Source organism: Paroedura picta, chromosome 15 (assembly GCF_049243985.1).
Source record: "Paroedura picta isolate Pp20150507F chromosome 15, Ppicta_v3.0, whole genome shotgun sequence".
In the NCBI taxonomy this organism is placed as follows: domain Eukaryota; kingdom Metazoa; phylum Chordata; class Lepidosauria; order Squamata; family Gekkonidae; genus Paroedura; species Paroedura picta.
The window spans coordinates 30,176,621-30,195,275 of NC_135383.1; the positions used below are offsets into that span (position 1 = coordinate 30,176,621).

Here is an 18,655-nt window from a genome sequence, read left to right on the forward strand (position 1 = left end):
AGCCTGCGGAACTGCAACGCCCAGGCGGCCGCCGCCTCCAGCAGGCGGGGCAGGGCATCTGGCTGGGCTTTGGGCGGACTATATACTAGCCAGATAGCCAAGCTCTCGACCAAGCCCAACTCAATACCGACACACTCCACCCCACCAATTTCCGGCCCCGGGAGAGCCCTGTAGGAGAGAGCCTCCCGGACCAAGATTGCCACCCCCCCTCCTCTCTTGTGGGTCCGGGATTGGTGAAGAACGGAGTATCCTGCTGGGGCCAGTTCTCTCAAGGCCACCTCCTCTCCATCTCTCAGCCAGGTCTCCGTTATGCACACAAGGTCAGCCTTTGACTCCGCAAAGAAGTGTTGCAGAGTCGCAATTATCTAGAATGGTCCCCAACATTTTTATCACCGGGGACCACTCAATGCCTTTTACTGAGGCCCTGTGGGGGGGGGTAGTTTACTCCTCTACTCTCAACCATTGCCCTAGCACTCTGATCGTTATGGTAATGTTTAAACATCCCTTCAAAATAAGATACAGACCCGGCACAACAATGAAGTGTGTTGTAAAGGGCTGGGGGGGATGAAGTAAAGGGCCGGGGGGGGGGGAGAGAAGGCGTCCTTCGGGGCCCACCTCCAATTACTCGAAGGACCACATGTGGTCCGCAGCCCACAAGTTAGGGATCTCTATGAGGGGGTGGAGGGATTACTCATCAAGTTTGCAGATGACCCCAAATTGCGAGGACTGGCAAATACATGAGCAGGCAGTGTGATGCAGCAGTAAAAAAGGCAAATGCCATTTTGGGCTGTATCAACAGAGGCATCACATCAAAATCACAAGATGTCATAGTCCCATTGTATACGGCACTGGTCAGACCACACTTGGAGTACTGTGTGCAGCTCTGGAGGCCTCACTTCAAGAAGGACGTAGATAAAATTGAAAGGGTACAGAGGAGAGCGACGAAGATGATCTGGGGCCAAGGGACCAAGCCCTATGAAGATAGGTTGAGGGACTTGGGAATGTTCAGCCTGGAGAAACGGAGGTTGAGAGGGGACATGATAGCCCTCTTTAAGTATTTGAAAGGTTTTCACTTGGAGGAGGGCAGGATGCTGTTTCTGTTGGCTGGGAGGAAAGGACGTGCAGTAATGGGTTTAAACTACAAGTACAACGATATAGGCTAGATATCAGGAAAAAAAAATTCACAGTCAGAGTAGTTCAGCAGTGGAATAGGCTGCCTAAGAAGGTGGTGAGCTCCCCCTCACTGGCTGTCTTCAAGCAAAGGTTGGAGACACACTTTTCTTGGATGCTTTAGGATGCTTAGGGCTGATCCTGCGTTGAGCAGGGGGTAGGACTAGATGGCCTGTGTGGCTCCTTTCAACTATGTGATTCTATGATTCATATATGGCCTATTCTTCAACAACTCAAGTGGCTCCCAATTGAATTCCAGATCAGGCTTAAGGTTTTGGTTACCTTGAAGGTAACGTGCGGTCTGGGCCCAGTGTACCTGAGAGACTGTCTCTCTGCCTACACCCCCAAAAGAGCATTAAGCTCCGCCACTGCCAACTGGCTGGTGATCCCTGGCTCCAAACAAGAAGAAGAAGAGTTTGTTCTTATATGCCGCTTTTCTCTACCCGAAGGAGGCTCAAAGTGGCTTACAGTCGCCTTCCCTTTCCTCTCCCCACAACAGACACCCTGTGGGGTGGGTGAGGCTGAGAGAGCCCTGATATCACTGCCCGGTCAGAACAGTTTTATCAGTGCCGTGGAGAGCCCAAGGTCACCCAGCTGGTTGCATGTGGGGGAGCGCAGAATCGAACCTGGCATGCCAGATTAGAAGTCCGCACTCCTAACCACTACACAAAACTGGATCTCCAAGCACATCAGTGCTCAATGAGGGCCAGAGCTTTTTCCATCCTGGCCCCCACCTGGTGAAACTAGCTCCCTGCAGAGATCAGGGCCCTGCCCGAACTCCCAGAGTTCCGCAGGGCCTGCAAAAGGGAGCTCCTCCACCAGGCATTTGCCTGAGATCGACCAGAGGTCCCCCCCACCTCTGACATCATAGAATCATAGACTTGGAAGGGGCCATACAGGCCATCTAGTCCAACCCCCTGCTCAACGCAGAATTAGCCATAAGCATCCTAAAGCATCCAAGAAAAGTGTGTATCCAACCTTTGCTTGAAGACTGCCAGTGAGGGGGAGCTCACCACCTCCTTAGGCAGCCTATTCCACTGCTGAACTACTCTGACTGTGAAAATGTTTTTCCTGATATCTAGCCTATATCGTTGTACTTGAAGTTTAAACCCATTACTGCGTGTCCTCTCCTCTGCAGCCAACAGAAACAGCATCCTGCCCTCCTCCACGTGACAACCTTTCAAATACTTAAAGAGGGCTATCATGTCCCCTCTCAACCTCCTTTTCTCCAGGTTGAACATTCCTAAGTCCCTCAACCTATCTTCATAGGGCTTGGTCCCTTGGCCCCAGATCATCCTCGTCGCTCTCCTCTGTACCCTTTCAATTTTATCATCACACTGCCTGCTCATGTTGAGTTTACAATCCACAAGTACCCCAAGGTCTCGTTCACACACAGTGTTACCTAGAAGCGTATCCCCCATCCAGTAGGCATGCTTTTCATTTTTCTGACCCAGATGTAGAACTTTAGACTTATCTTTATTAAATTGCATCTTGTTCTCATTTGCCCATTTTTCCATTGTGTTCAGATATCGTTGAACTCTGTCTCTATCTTCCGGAGTATTTGCCAGTCCTCCCAATTTGGTGTCATCTGCCAACGTGATGAGTAGTCCCTCCACCCCCTCATCTAGATCATTAATAAATATGTTAAAAAGAACCGGGCCGAGCACCGAGCCCTGAGGTACCCCGCTACTCACCTCTCTCCAGTCTGATGAAACACCATTGACAACAACTCTTTGAGTGTGGTTCTCTAACCAATTCCCTATCCACCTGACTATCTGAAAATCCAGATTGCAGTCCTTCAATTTATCCATCAGAACATCATGGGGAACCTTGTCAAAAGCTTTACTAAAATCCAAGTAACACTGTGTGTGAACGAGACCTTGGGGTACTTGTGGATTGTAAACTAAACATGAGCAGGCAGTGTGATGCAGCGGTAAAAAAGGCAAATGCCATTTTGGGCTGTATCAACAGGGGCATCACATCAAAATCACAAGATGTCATAGTCCCATTGTATACGGCACTGGTCAGACCACACCTGGAGTACTGTGTGCAGTTCTGGAGGCCTCACTTCAAGAAGGACGTAGATAAAATTGAAAGGGTACAGAGGAGAGCGATGAAGATGATCTGGGGCCAAGGGACCAAGCCCTATGAAGATAGGTTGAGGGACTTGGGAATGTTCAGCCTGGAGAAAAGGAGGTTGAGAGGGGACATGATAGCCGTCTTTAAGTATTTGAAAGGTTGTCACTTGGAGGAGGGCAGGATGCTATTTCTGTTGGCTGCAGAGGAGAGGACACGCAGTAATGGGTTTAAACTACAAGTACAATGATATAGGCTAGATCAGTGGTCCCCAACCTTTATATCACCGGGGACCACTCAACGCTTTTTATTGAGGCCTGGTTGGGGGGGGGGGTAGTTTACTCCTCTACTCTCAACCACTGCCCTAACGCTCTCTGATCGCTATGTTAATGTTTAAACATCCCTTCAAAATAAGATACAGACACGCCACAACAATGAACATAAGGAACATTTTATTTTCATGGAAATTTTAACTCATGACAATGACAAATCAGTGGGAACCCTGAGCTTGTTTCTGTTGTAAAGGGTTAGGGGGGATGAAGTAAAGGGCCGGGGGGGGGGGAGGGCGTCCTTCAGGGCCCACCTCCAATTAGTTGAAGGACCACATGTGGTCCGCAGCCCACAGGTTGGGGATCGCTAGTTTAGAACCACTGTTGGGTTGTTATTGTTGTATAATGACTGTGTTGTATGTTGACTCGTTCCATGTATTCCCCTATAATGTTGTATGTAAACCGCCATAAGCCATATGGAAGGGCAGTATAGAAATCAAATCAAATAAAAAAATACAATAAAAATAGAGTTGGAAGGTACCTCCCAGGGTCATCTAGTCAACCCCCGGCACAGTGCAGGCACTCATAACTTCCTGCCCACCCACAGTGACCCCAATTTCATGCCCAAGTGCTCCCCTCACCAAACATCTCCAGAATCCAGCCTGGCCTGGAGGAAATTCACCTGCCATCCCACAGTGGTGATCAGCTAAGGGGCTGGAGCAAGCCTATCTCTGACCTTATCAGGACAGAAGATGTGTAGAATTAGCTAGATCCCTTTGCCTACTGATGTCCTTGGATCGTTGTTTTATTAAAAACTCAGCTTGATCGTTGTGTAGGTTAGTTAATAGTTGCTCCATGAAGCCATATATGAACAGCCATAAAAGCTTGCCAGGTGGCTGAGGGCCAGTCATACACACTCAGCCTGACCTACCTCACAGGGGTGTTGTGAGGGTTAAGTGGAGGAGGCAGACAGTTTGGGTGCCCATTTGGGAGAAAAGTCAGATTTAAATGATGTGAATAAAGAGCCAGAAGTGCAACCCATAGAGGGATATTCCATTCTACCTCCTCCATCTTTCTTTGGCAGGTATATTCTGGCCCTTAGAGATGCCAAGGAGGGAATGACCCAGCTGGGCAAGCAGTAGGAGGCCAGGGACTGTCAGGGATGGCAAGTCACTTTGGGGGAAAACTCAGAGGCCATATCCTCATACCTCTCCATAGAATGCTGGCAACTCTATGGTAAAGCCATAGGAAAGTTTTCCCCTGGAAGTGACATCGGTCTTCTCCAAGAACTTCCAAAAACGCTACAGAAAATGTTTCCCAAAAGGAATTGAAGCATCAGATGGGTTTTCACCACATTTCGCATTGTGGACTTCCAGAATCCACCAGTAGCTCTCTGCCAGATGACATGAATTTCGAGACAGGAATGAGATTCTGTTTCCCCCTCACAGAGCATTACATCTTTTCTTTTTCTTTTTAGAATCCTCTATGAAGGAGGGGAGCAACACTGCTGTCAAATCCATAACCATCTCTAGGATTAGTCGGCAGGACAGGAACACGGGGCTGGGGAAACCCCACTGCGACTGCAGGCCACAGGCTGCTGCCCAAGCCGGAGGAGCCCATGAGCTGCTGGCAGCAGAGCAAAAGCAATCTTCCCAAGCAGGTCTTTCCCCCAGTCGGAGCCTCTTGGATCTTGGGAGTTCAGTTTTGTCAGCACCCGGGAGAAACCCTTTTCATCCTGCCAAGGGCCCTGGGTCCGTCTGGCACTCCCCTTTAATCCCTTCTGCAAGCAGAGCAGGGGGAACTACCTGGAGCCTGTGGCTCAGTGCACCTTTGAGAAGTTGGAACTGGAAAAGAGGGAATCCAGGCAGTGACTGAAGATGATTAAGACAGATGGGTCCACCTGGTTTGCATTTTTATAACTAGGGCGGTTCACTGTGGGGGAATAAGCCCTGTTAAAAATGACTCTGAACTGGTCTCACATTCTTTGAGGCAGTCAGAAGGAATAGGGGGGACCGGATTCACATCCCACGTCTGCTATGAAGCTTATTGGATGACTTTGAAACAGTCAGCTTAGCTCCTCCACCGAGTTGTGAATATTCCACACAGGAATGGAGAACTGCTCTGTGGCCCTTGGAGGGGAGGCCACATAAAAATACGACACGCCTCTCTTGTGTTCATTCCAAATACAAGCCTTCTTCATGGAGCTGATTGTACCAGTCCATGTAGGAGGGACCCAACAGGGATAACTATCTCCCCCCCCCCTCCACTTCATCTTCACCACAACCATCTTGAGAGAGAGGACCAGGTCCACGGGCACTCAGGAAGCTTTCCTGGCAGAATGGTTGCAGACCTGGGCCTCCTAGGTACGACTCTTACATTAACCACTACACCAGACTGCTCTTTCATTTCCTTGCCATCCTCTCTCCAGGGGGCTCAGACACTGAATGCAGGGCAGGGTGTTGTCTTTCATTTCCCGAGAGGGAGAAAATACCAAGCACCTATAGCTTTCCTATGATCCCCCAATGAAATGGGGTATACCCCATGTGTGACGAATGAGAGGCCTGGGACGAGCCAGTGTGTCGGACTGGGAGACATGGTACTTCTGGCAGGAGATGGAGGACTGAAGGTACTGGTCAGGACCCTGATCCAGCAGCTTCAAAGCAGCCTGGAGACCACCAGCACCAGCAGCAATCTCCTTCACTTATCCCAGCTCCAGCCCAGCCACCTCTGCCACTTCTGTGGTCTCCCCCTGTCCAGGCCACCATACGCTGCACAGAAAGTACAAGCCCATTTTGATGGCTCTGCTGATAAGCTTTTCTGTAGCTGGCATCCTTCATGGGGGAGTGCAGACAGACTTTTAACTTGGATATGAGTGCATTCCTGGATGGCAACACAGTGGAGTGGCTGGTAGATCTCTACAACATGGAGGGCCAGGAACTACACAACTTTGACCTGTTCATGCAAGACCTTCAAGAGTGTTTCAAGAAACCAATGAAGGTGACCTAGGACCACCACCAGTTGCGATGGATGAAAGAGGGGAATTTGTTGGTCGCACGCTACGTCATGGAGTTTCTCCCGGTGGACAGCCGCTCTGATTTTCCCCAGCAGCATTAGCCAGCTGCCTAAAAGCGGTGATGAGGTGGCTCAAGCAGAGTCATCTGAAGCTCAACCCTTCAAAGATGGAGGAACTGTGGCTGGGTAGGAAGGGTCCAAGCAAGGAAGCACGCCTACCCAACCTGGATGGACTGCAACTACCAATGGCCCACAACACCAGAAACCTGGGTGTGATTCTCAATGCCTCTCTGTCAATGAAGCCTCAGATCATGACAGTAGCGTGGCTGGCATTTTACCATCTTTACCAAGCCAAACTACTAGCACCCTACTTGGTCCCAGAAAACCTAGCCACAGAGATCCATGCGAGTCACCTCTAGACTGGACACCTCTAGACTCACTCTACGCAGGCCTGCCCTTAGCCTTGATCCAGAAACTACAGCTGGCTCAGAATGCAGTGGCCAGGGTCCTCAAAGCAACAACATGGAGGTCCCACATTCAGCCTATCCTCCAACACCTGCACTGGCTTCATCGAATTCCGTATGAGGCTTAAGGTTCAGGTACTCACCTTTAAGGCAACAAATGGTCTGGGCCGTGTACCTTTCTGCCGACATCCCTCAAAGATACTTATGCTGTGCTACCTCCAACTGCCTAATGATCCCTGGCCCCAAGGAGGCTCGGCTGACCTCAGCCAGGGCCAGATCTTTCTCCATCCTGGCCCTCACCTGGTGGAACGAGCTCCAAGAGGAGATCAAAGCCCTATCAGAATTTGAACAGTTCCACAGGGCCTGCAAAAGAGTTCCTCCGCCAGGCATTGGGTTGAGGTCAACTTGAACCAATCAATTCCCATTGGCCCCTGAGCCTCCTTCCCGTGGAAATCACCACTGATTTGTCCCACTCAAGGGGCCTTCAATATGCTGCAGTGGAATTGATGTTCTCACCATTGTTCTACTGTCCTATTGTTTTGTTATCACTGTATTGTTTATAACTCCTGTTTATAATTATCTGTATTTTCCCCCATTTTATGTAAACTGTCCTGAGCAGTCAGGACCAGCCAAGGAGGCATCCCTCCCCACAACCAGAGGGGCTGGAAGAAATCAAGGGGATCTGTCTAGCAAGAGTCCTATTGGTCCTCAGAGAGTCGGAAACCACCTCTTCACGGGAGGAAACACAAAACAAGGATCCAAAGGAGGCTCTACATCTGGGAAACAGGTGCAACCTATTAGAATCATAGAATCATAGAGTTGGAAGGGGCCATACAGGCCATCTAGTCCAACCCCCTGCTCAACGCAGGATTAGCCCTAAGCATCCTAAAGCAATTGTGAGAGGCTCCCAACAACAGGTCCTGAAGCAGAGTGTGAGCAGGTCCTGCAGTGAGTGTAGCCATCCTCCTAGTGTTAGTGTTGACTTCTGCCAGATGGATGATCGCCCAGCTGGAGCGGGGGCTGCCATACACAGGATTTTGGGATCGGGGTGGGGAAACACTGGGAGCGATTGGGATGGGGGAACACTGGGAGCAAACCCAGAGCACAGTATTATTATTATTATTATTATTATTATTATTATTATTATTATTATTATTATTATTATTATTATTATTCGATTTATTTCCCGCCACTCCCTACAAGCTTGTGGCGGGTAGCAATAGTCTTAAAATCCCCCATTAAAACCCCCGTTAAAAAACTATAAAAATACCCAACACGGCGGAAAATACCACTCTCCTTTACCCGAACAAGGGCATTGGGGGATGGAGGGTGATGATGACTACTTCAAACGCCCCAGGGGGGCAATGTTCTTCCTCGCCAATCCCAGCCTCAACCGTAGTCCTGGCGGAAGAGCTCCATTTTACAGGCCTTGCGGAATGCTGGAAGGTCCCGCAGGGCCCGCAGCTCACCCGGGAGCTCATTCCAACAGGTGGGGGCCAGGACAGAGAAGGCCCTGGCCCTGGTTGAGGCTAGGCGTGCTTCTCTGGGGCCGGGAACAATCAGTAGGTTTTCTCCCACAGAGCGTAGAGCCCTGCGGGACACATAGGGTGACAGGCGGTCTCTCAGGTATGTGGGTCCCAACCCACGTAAAGCCTTAAAGGTTAAAACCAAAACCTTGAACCGGATCCGGACAGCAATTGGCAACCAATGTGGGCCCTCCAAGGTGTGGTAGTGAGGACCCTAGCAGCTGCATTTTGCACTAGCTGAAGTTTCTGGATCAAGGACAAGGGCGCTGCGATGCTTGAGTCCCGAAGGAGGGAAAAAAGGGCTTCCCATCTCAGCGAATGCAGCATGGAAGGGTCTTTTTCTTATCTCTCGTTACTACTAGCACTCTGTCCAGAACATCCCCAAATAACTTATCCCCCTGGAATGGATATGCCATTACAATGGTCTTGGAATGGGGGTCCACCTGCCAAGCTTTCAACCAGAGCAGATGTCTTGCCACTGTACTGGAAGTCGCAGCTCGAGATGCAAACACCACCGGGGTCTAGGGAAGCAACATGTAAGTAGGCACCTTAAGAACTCTATTAGTGCTCTCCTCCATGCGGCCTTCAACTTCAGGTATCAATATCAATAAATTCTTGCACCAGGTCACTGCAGCCCTAGCAACCACCAAAGTGGTTGTGGAAGCCCTGACTGTCATGGCCACAGCTTCATGAGGTATCTTTCTCCATAGCGTCCCTGAGGTATCCTTCACCATCCTGATACCAATCCAGAAGACTGAAGTGCCAACACCAGATCATTGGTAGCTGGCACCTGTAACCTGGACTCGGCATAATCAGATAGTGTATACATTTTCTTAATAAAGGAAGCTGCTTAGTTAACAGAGGCTTTCTTTCTTCCATTCAGCTCTAGTGTTCCATTCAAAAAACCCAGGCAATGGGAAGTTCTTTAAGGAGGTTTCTGGCTTGGGAAAAAATTCCCTGCAACCCTTGGGATCATAAAATGCCATTGCCACCTTGGCAGGGGTTTCCTCTGACTGCTTTAAGTCCAAAATAGAAATGGATTGATATTGAAAATTCTCAGCATTAAAGAAAAGTTCAGTCTGATAGGTTCCACCTCCTCATTGGTCATAAATTCACCTTCTTTGTGTTCTCTAGCTTCTATCTCCTCCGCTGAGATATCAGAATGCCAGCCTCCTGTGAGCTGCCTTGGCTGTGAGCTGCCTTGCTCTGGGGGGGGAGGAGGGGCTGCTTGGGGTAAATTCCCTGTGCTCTTGAGATCTACAGGTGGGAGAGGAGGATTGGGAGCTGGAGCATGTGTCCCTGGTAAGCAAGAGTGCAGGCTGCTTTCAAAACTTATGGATCTCTGTCTGTATTGAGTTCTGCATGCAAACAAAAAAGAATCAGGAGACATATTAAACTTCCCCGCCATGTCAGCCACATTACCAGTCTCCTCTAGGACCTGAGGAGATCTTCCAGCGGGGGGACGGTGCCTCTGCATGTCTACTGACCCTGCAGACCAAGCATGGCCCTCACCCGTAGCTGCTGAATCGGTCAGCTTGGGGGGACCATATGCCTCCGCAGTGGCTGTACCAGTCCCAGAGCGCTGCCGCTGCTCCAAAGCTGCCGCCGCCATTTACCTAGAACCATTGCCACAGCCTTAACGTCCCTGGGCTTCTTTGGCCCTTCGGGGACAGCTGATAAGAGCTGCTCGCCTTCGGACAAGAAATCATTATCCTCAGGGTTCACTGCCATCTTGGGAGTCCTCTGGCACCTAAAATGGCCGCCGGAGCTACTGAAGAAGGTACTCATTGCTTACTTTCCCATCTCTGTGCCCAATCAGAGTGCAGCAAACAACAAACAGAATAAGAGTGTGTGTGTGTGTGTGGGGGGGGGAAGGGCGAGGGACTAGAGTTAGACTTAGAAATGGTTTGAATTAGTTAGAAAAGCCAAGATGCTCTCCAAGACTGGAGAAGGAGGGTGTTTTCACCTTGGACACAGGGACAATTTAGTCCTGCCTCCCTCAAGGAGAGATGGGAAACATGCACCAAGGTGTCCTCCTCACCTAGAAGGATAATATCACTTCCGTTCTCCAAATCAATAATCTTTCTTCTAGGAATTGTTGGGACATGCTAAGACGTTACCAAAGGGCTTGAGTTAAATTCTCACCCTGATGGCTCCGTGAATAAGGAGAAAGAGGAGTCACCTAATTTCATTGAGTATGGAAAAGGCTGGGTAGAGCCACTCCAAAAGATTATTGAGATGCAACGAATGTCCAGAGGCTTTGCATGAAATAGGTGACAACTCCTTCCTTACACTCAGTATGATCACTGCAATTACATTCTTGGGAACATAACAGGTCTTGGAACAAATCAGCTCTTACTCTGATGTAAAGGATTTAAAGAAAATACATACCACTGAATCAAGAAAAGCTATCAAGAATGCTGTATTAGATTGCAGGCACATGTTTGCATTTTACATCCATGAGGCCAACCTCCCGCCCCAAAGAAACTGGCTGTAGGCTTTCAGCAGCCCTTACAAAGCCACTGATTGGGCGGCTATGATGTCACAGAATCTTGTGAACATTCCATCTAAAAAATGACAGGTCACAAAGCCAGGGCCACAGCTATGAAGGAAATGAAAGAGGCGGTTGACTTGGAAGACAATTTTGCATCAAAAGATGCGGCAACAATAGGAGCGCACTCTTCAATTGGAATCATAATTTGATTGCAAATTGGGAATGGCACATTTATTTTTTATTTATTTTTATTTATTTTTTATTTTTGGATTTATATATTGCCGTTCACCAACAGTTTGGTCTCACGGCCGTTCACAGCATAGCATTAAAATACAACGAAGTCCCCAATAAAACATCCCTCAGCTTACATCATACACATCTGAATGTTCAAGCAAAAAGAATATTTATTCTATCCACCTCACCAAGTTGTACTGCTAATATTTTGTAGATGGGTATTTCTGGATCCACCCAGCCTGCTTGCAGAAGAAAACATTCCTTTTCCTTGAAGTGATGGCAGAGATCAGGACAGCTATTTATTTACTGGACACCTTGCCCTTCTCCCCAGCAGAGTCATGTGGGTTCTGGGGGAAAAGATGAATCGGAAATTTTTCCAATTCCAATTTTCACAATACCTTTATTGGCATAAAGCAGATTAGCAAAATGAACAGAGATAGTCGGGATACATCAAGCAGTTTAAGTTTAAAAACTGAAGACAAAAATTCAGCCGTAATAAAGGTGACATTGGCATCCTTATTGCTCAACAAAAATTGGCAGATCAGGTCTTTTGAATGATTTCTCCATTTGGGTATAAGAGGTATAGTGTGCCTTCGCTGGACAATAAACAAGGGACAATCCAGTAAGATATGTTGCATGGTGTCAGGAGTGTTTAATTCACAGAGACATAGTCTATTTTTGAAAGGAATCTTGGCAAATCTCCCTTGTAATACTTTGGATGGAAAGGCGTTGAGCCGCGCAAGCGAAAATGCTCTGTAATAAAGGGGATTTGCCAAGTTATAGAAATAAGCCGGCATTATCCCATGCTTCACTTGGAGACCAAGAGCACGGGGAGACCAAATTGCCGGGACAGAAGGATGGACTTTTTGGAATTCCTGATCGAGGAGCCTTTGTTTAATTTGGCGCATAATGGAAGATTCATTCAGAGATAAGATTTCATTGTAGTCAATGCCAATTTGTTGGAGTGTAGTCAGGATGGTAGTCACAAGAGCCTCTTGTGGCGCAGAGTGGTAAGGCAGCGATATGCTGTCTGAATCTGTCTGCCCATGAGGTTGGGAGTTCAATCCCAGCAGCCGGCTCAAGGTTGACTCAGCCTTCCATCCTTCCGAGGTCGGTAAAATGAGTACCCAGCTTGCTGGGGGGTAAACGGTGATGACTGGGGAAGGCACTGGCAAACCACCCCGTATTGAGTCTGCCAAGAAAACGCTAGAGGGCGTCACCCCAAGGGTCAGACATGACTCGGTGCTTGCACAGGGGATACCTTTACCTTTACCTTTTAGTCAGGATGGTATGAGCCTCTTGTAGTGCAGAGTGGTAAGGCAGCAGAAATGTTGTCTGAAAGCTCTGCCCATAAGGTTGGGAGTTCAATCCCAGCAGCCAGCTCAAGGTCTACTCAGCCTTCCATCCTTCCGAGGTCAGTAAAATGAGTACCCAGCTTGCTGGGGGGTAAACGGTAATGACTGGGGAAGGCACTGGCAAACCGCCCCGTATTGAGTCTGCCATGAAAACGCTGGAGGGCATCACCCCAAGGGTCAGACATGACTCTGTGCTTGCACAGGGGATATCTTTACCTTTACCTAAGGATGGTAGAAAACCATTTAAATTTAAAAGAGTCTCTCAATAAACAGGCCAATAGACTATCTGATCGAACCCTGAAATGCAGTTTTAGCCAATATTTGAAGGTAGAAATCCAGGCCTTAGTTTTGAAAAGATTATGGCCGATTTCGAGACATAAGGAGGAATAAGGGACACAATTTGGAGTTCCCAAAATCTGCCAGAAAAAGGCAGACTGCAACCTTTCCAAGTTTTTGTTAAAAGCTGAGATCCACAGAGGGATGCCGTATAAAATTTGGGGAAGAATTTTTGAATCAAACACACGACAGGCAGCTAGGACAAACTGATTACCTTTGAGGAAGAAAAAACGGTTTAGATGGGTAGTAGAACATTCAGCCTGCAAAATAATCCTGTTTCTATGTTTGGTCTAGTGCAAATTATGTTGGAAGGTGATTCCTAAGTATTTGAACCATTTGACCTGCTCAATTTGATGACCACCAATACTCCAGTTTAAGGGGGACCACTTCTGTGCAAAGACCATCACTTTGGTTTTTTCGAAGTTAATCAATATGTCATTAAGTTGGCAATATTCATAGAAAGCATTCAAATATCTTTTCAGACCAATTCTGGAATAGGAAAGCAAGACTGTATCATCAGCATATAGAAGAAGTGGGATTGGCAGTTTATCTAGTTTGGGAGGATGACCATTTATGAGTCTTAAGAGTTTTTGGAAGATTGTGTAAAAAAAGGTTAAATAAATGAGGAGCAAGCCTTGTTTAACTCCTCTCAGGATGGGGATTGCGGTAGTTAGATGACCCTTTTCAGTAAATTTGACTTGACAGGTATTGTTGGAATGGAGGTTCATTAGGAGTAGTAATAGGCGCGAATCAATATTAAGGTCTTGCAATTTCCTCCATAGTAAACACCTGGAGACAGAATCAAATGCACCCTTGAGGTCAACAAAAGCTGCATAGAGTTTCCTCCAACCTGTATGAAGACATTTGTCTGCAAGATAATAGAGGGTTAAACAGTGGTCTAGAGTAGACAATTCCAATTTAAACAAAACAAAATTATTTAAATAGAGAGCAAAATGATGTTAGCAAATGAGGAACTGTGGTTGGTCATATCCCACATGTAGTTCACCCAATATGATTGATCCGCAACAACTACAGATAAACAGATTGTATTTCCATATTTCCATATATGGGATAGAAATTCTTCAACTCCATGTCATTTGTGGGGACCCAAAGCAGCTCACATCCTTCTCCACCCCCTCCATTCTATCCCCACAGCAGCCCTGGGAGGCAAGTTGGGCAGAAGGTATGTACCTGGCTGAGGTCCCCCTGAGAGCTTCCACAGGAGAGGGGCATTTCTCTTTCGAGTCCCAGCTACCCAGAATGACAAAAGTGGTTGCAGCTCTAGAGGCTCAGTAGTAGTGAGTAGTAATGAAAGCAGTAACTCTGGCTAAGGCTACTCCTAACATGGCACACGGTGTGGTTAAACCCTGGTAAAGTCATGAGGACCCCAACCTGGATAGCCTAGGCTTAGTCCTTGGATGGGAAACCAGCAAGGTTGTCTAAGGTCTCTACAGAGCTGGAGATCCCCACAAGAGTTCACCATACGTCAGCTGGGACTTGATGGCCCTTCCCGCTGCACTGGGATAAGCAGCACTGGAGAGAGAGAGAGAGAGAGACTTGCTTGACTGGGAAACATCACTTATGAACTGATGACCAAGCCAGACCGGCAGCAGCTCTCCAGGATCTCAGGAATAAAGAGGTCTTTTGCATCCCAGTGCCACCTTGTCCTTTCCAATGGAGACACTGGAGATTGGACCTGGGACCTTCCGCAAGCAAAGCTGATTGTCTACCACTTCCCAGTTCGGTTCTGCCCTGAAGGGCAGTCAGGAGTCTGTCAGTGCAAGGCCCGGAATTCTGGGCAGCTCTGCGGAGGCCGCTCCGCTGGGAAGCTCAGGGAGGGCTGCCCATCATTTCCTCCCATGACAAGGCCAGGCTTTGCCAGCGCTGCTCCACTCAGTTTGCATGCTAGTCATTTTTAACATCCCCCATCCACCTCCAAGTGCACAGAATCCCCTGCACTGCCCTGCCCTGCACAAGGATGTAATCCTTCCCTCAACTCCTGGGGGACATGATCAAATATTATGTAGAAGAAGAGCTGGCTCTCATATGCCGCTTTTCTCTACCCGAAGGAGTCCCAAAGCAGTTTCCATTCGCCTTCCCTTTCCTCTCCCTACAACAGACACCCTGTAAGGTGGGTGAGGCTGAGAGAGCCATGAGATTACTGAAGAAGAAGAGTTGGTTCTATTATACCACTTTTCTCTACCTGAAGGAGTCTCAATGCAGCTTGCAGTCACCTTCCCTTCCTCTCCCCACAACAGACACCCTGTGAGGGAGGTGAGGCTGAGAGAGCCCTGATATTACTGAAGAGGAAGAAGAGTCGGTTCTTCTATGCCACTTTTCTCTATCAGAAAGAGTCTCAAATCAGCTTCCAATCACCTTCCCTTTCCTCTCCCCACCAGACACCCTGTGAGGAGGTGAGGCTGAGTTAGCCTTGCTATTACTGAAGAAGAGTTGGTTCTTGAAAGCCGCTTTTCTCTACCCAAAGGAGTCCCAAAGTGGCTTACATTCATCTTCCCTTTCCTCTCCCCACCACAGAAACCCAGAGGGGAATCAAGCCCTGCTTGGCAGATTAGAAGCTGTCACTCTTAAGCATTCCTTAAGATGTAATGACAAAAAATGAAACTTTCCCTTAGATTGTTACCCGCCACGAGCCGCAAGGGAGTGGTGGGATATAAATATAAATATAATAATAATAATAATAATTAGATGAATAGATGATGGGGCCATCATACGGGGATGCCCCTGCCCCTGGTTTGGAGAGCCAGTTTGGTGTAGTGGTTAGGAGTGTGGACTTCTAATCTGGCATGCCAGGTTCGATTCTGCGCTCCCCCACATGCAGCCAGCTGGGTGACCTTGGGCTCCCCACGGCACTGATAACTGTACAACTGTACTGACCGGGCAGTGATATCAGGGCTCTCTCAGCCTCACCCACCCCACAGGGTGTCTGTTGTGGGGAGAGGAATGGGAAGGCGACTGTAAGCCGCTTTGAGCCTCCTTGGGGTAGGGAAAAGCCACATGTAAGAACTCTTCTTCTTCTTCTTCTTCTTCTTCAGTGGTGAGCAGAGTGCAGACTGGACATTCTATGAAGACAGCCTTTTCCATCGAGGACGCAGGAAGAGGTTAACCGGCTCGGATTGAGAAGCACAGTGGGGAAAAGGCTGGCTTTAAAGTGCACCGTGTGCTGTGCTGCCCTCTAGAGGCAGATAGGAAGGCTACTTTCATTTCCTTTAGATGAAGTGGGGTTCAAGGCAACCTACCTTGAAGAATCAGGTCCAGAGCTCAACAGGGCTTGTAGGTCCAGCCTCAGCAGTGACTCGCATTCTGCTAAGTTTGCTAAGGCCACTTCTACGCTTCCAAGAACAGACATGATCAAACACGGTGCCCAGAACTGTCAACTTGGTATGTTTCTTATAACTGGATTCACAGAACCCTCCTTTGCAACTCTAGGGGATGCTTTCTTTTAAACTTGGATCAAAACAATTTTCTCCTCTGATATAAGCAACAGAATGCTAGCTGTATTTTTGGTTTCCATATATGTATTATTTGAAATACTTACAGGCCTTGTCTTATCCACCAAATGCGGGCTGATCACTTTGTGTCCAAAAGCAGCCTTTAGATCCAAGGATTTCCAAATATTTTCAGAATTCTAAAAACAGGAAGCCAAATTCAGTATTCAGTCCGTCCTCTGTATCCTGGCTTGCTGGGGCAGCCCAATATCCGACTGCTCCCTGTAGACTCAGCTAGGCATCTTGGCTCCATGTTTCCTACTGTTCATAACTGCATCAGAGGTCTCCCGCCTGCTGCTGGGCGCCCAGGGACCACAAAGGACTTCTGAGGAGCCAAGCTGGAGAAGGAAGGGGGGCGTTTCTTGCCTGCCTGAAGTCCCATCCAGTCTTTTCCAGCCATTTGCTGCCCTCTTTCCCGCCACCTTCTCTACTTCTGTTTTTTATACTGAAAGGAAACAGATAGCAGAATGACAATGTTAGTCAAGATGAGTCAACTGGGGAAGAGATTATCTGTCTTCTTAGTGTTTTGGGTGAGACCCTGCCAAATATACTCTTTCCAACAAGTAGGATGACAGCCCTGATCTGACTCCATGGGCACCCCTCATGGACCCACCTAGAAAAAGATCTTTGTTCTCAAAAATCACTGATTGAAGCAAAACAGAGCTGGCAGCTCCATCCAGGGTGTAAGAGCGGCATGGAGCTCTCGTTGGCATCAGTGGGATGTATTGGGAGGATTAATGACAGAAGCATTCCTTAGGCAGGACATCGCCTTGATCTCTCTGGGCTCACCAGCAAATCTAACTCCAGGCTATGCCTATCAAGGATCCAGCCAACCCATTTCATACCAATCTGACATCAATTTGCATCACTGTCCTTCCTGAGAAGCTTCTAATATCACTAGCCAGGTGACAGTCCCTGCTGATCTCCTCTCCTTGACTGGGAAATATCATCTCCTAAATTCCACTATTTCTATGTCATTTCAGTGCTTGTATTTCCTAAACATTATTGCATGTTTGAGTCTCTGTGTTAGCCCTGATTGCTAACCTCTAGTTCTCCCCCCCTAAATTTCCTTGACTGAATGCTCTCTTTGCTCATTTAAAATAGTCTTCACTGTGGAAGAAGCACTTTGTGAAATTGGTTTAAAGATCCCATTGTTAGTCTAACAGCCACGTGTTTGAGCTAATTGGGAGAAAGGGCTGGTTGGAGAGCAACAGTGGGAGGGATTCTGGAGTTCTGGACTTCCTGATGGCCCCTGGGCTTTGGCCACTGTGTGACACACAACTTCTGACTGGATGGGCCATTGGCCTAAGCCAACAGAGCTTCTCTTATATCTGGGGCAGGGATGCTCTGTCTTCTTGGTGCTTGAGGGGCCACAGTGGGAGGGCTGCTGGAGTTTTGGTCCCACTGGTGGACCCCCTCATGGCACCTGGGCTTTGGCCACTGTGTGACAGAGTGTTGGACTGGATGGGCCACTGGCCCAATCCATCATGGCTCCTCTCATGTTCTAATTATATTTGACACATTCCCTGTCTTTCTGGTACCCCTCCCTTGGCCTTTGTCCCTCCTCAAATCCTAAACAGATAAGGCTGCCTGCCTCTCTGGCATCCATGCAGGGGGGAAGTATTCTGACTAGCACAGGATGGGAGACCCAACAGAAATGGTGGGGAAAAGAGGGGGCAGTTACACGCTGTTTGCATGTAATTCAAAATAAAATGGGGTTGGGAATTCTGCCTTGTATTTCCAAAACACCCTTGAGGCAACACCTGGAAACGAGTTCAATGGTGCTGGGAGATGCTCAAAGAGGAGTAACTTAAGTCCCACCTAACAATGGTGAGCAGCAGCAAGGGTGCTTCTGTGCAGGATGTGTGCAAGTTCCCCCCCCCCACTCCACTGGGGCAGTGTGCATGCTGCAAATGGGTGCAACAGGCCGAGGACGAGGCCACAATACTGGAAATGAGCCTTTAGACTAACATCATGTGGTAAAATAAGATCTGAACAAGGACTTGAAAAGTATGAGGAGGAGTCGGGAGAACAACTCAGGATGTGCTCCAAGGAAAGACCTGCAGTCACCTTCTCCACCCTTAAGATCCAGTACCTCAGGGGGGATTACTCACTTTCTCCATCACCCAGTCAGCATCTACGATGGCTCGCTTGATAATCTGCTGGATTCTCTCAGGATCATCTTCATCTGCATGAACTTTGAAGCTCTGAAA

The 18,655-nt window shown here is 48.2% G+C and overlaps 1 protein-coding gene across 6 annotated transcripts in view; it reads right to left on the reverse strand.

The window, feature by feature from the left end:
- The window catches only part of LYRM9 (LYR motif containing 9), a 46,077-nt gene that overhangs the window by 23,528 nt on the left and 3,894 nt on the right, over positions 1–18,655 (reverse strand). Inside the window, exons 3-6 of one of the 6 annotated variants that reach the window (XM_077312425.1) lie at positions 18,557–18,649; positions 16,809–16,887; positions 16,493–16,582; positions 11,570–11,592 (exon numbers count right to left, since the gene is read on the reverse strand). In XM_077312425.1, the coding sequence (XP_077168540.1) occupies positions 16,870–16,887; positions 18,557–18,649 (111 nt within the window). In that variant the 3' untranslated portion in view covers positions 11,570–11,592; positions 16,493–16,582; positions 16,809–16,869. Of the gene's footprint in view, positions 1–11,215; positions 13,805–16,492; positions 16,888–18,556; positions 18,650–18,655 lie in introns of those variants that run through there. The other 5 variants (XM_077312422.1, XM_077312423.1, XM_077312420.1 and 2 more) reach the window with 5 other exon arrangements.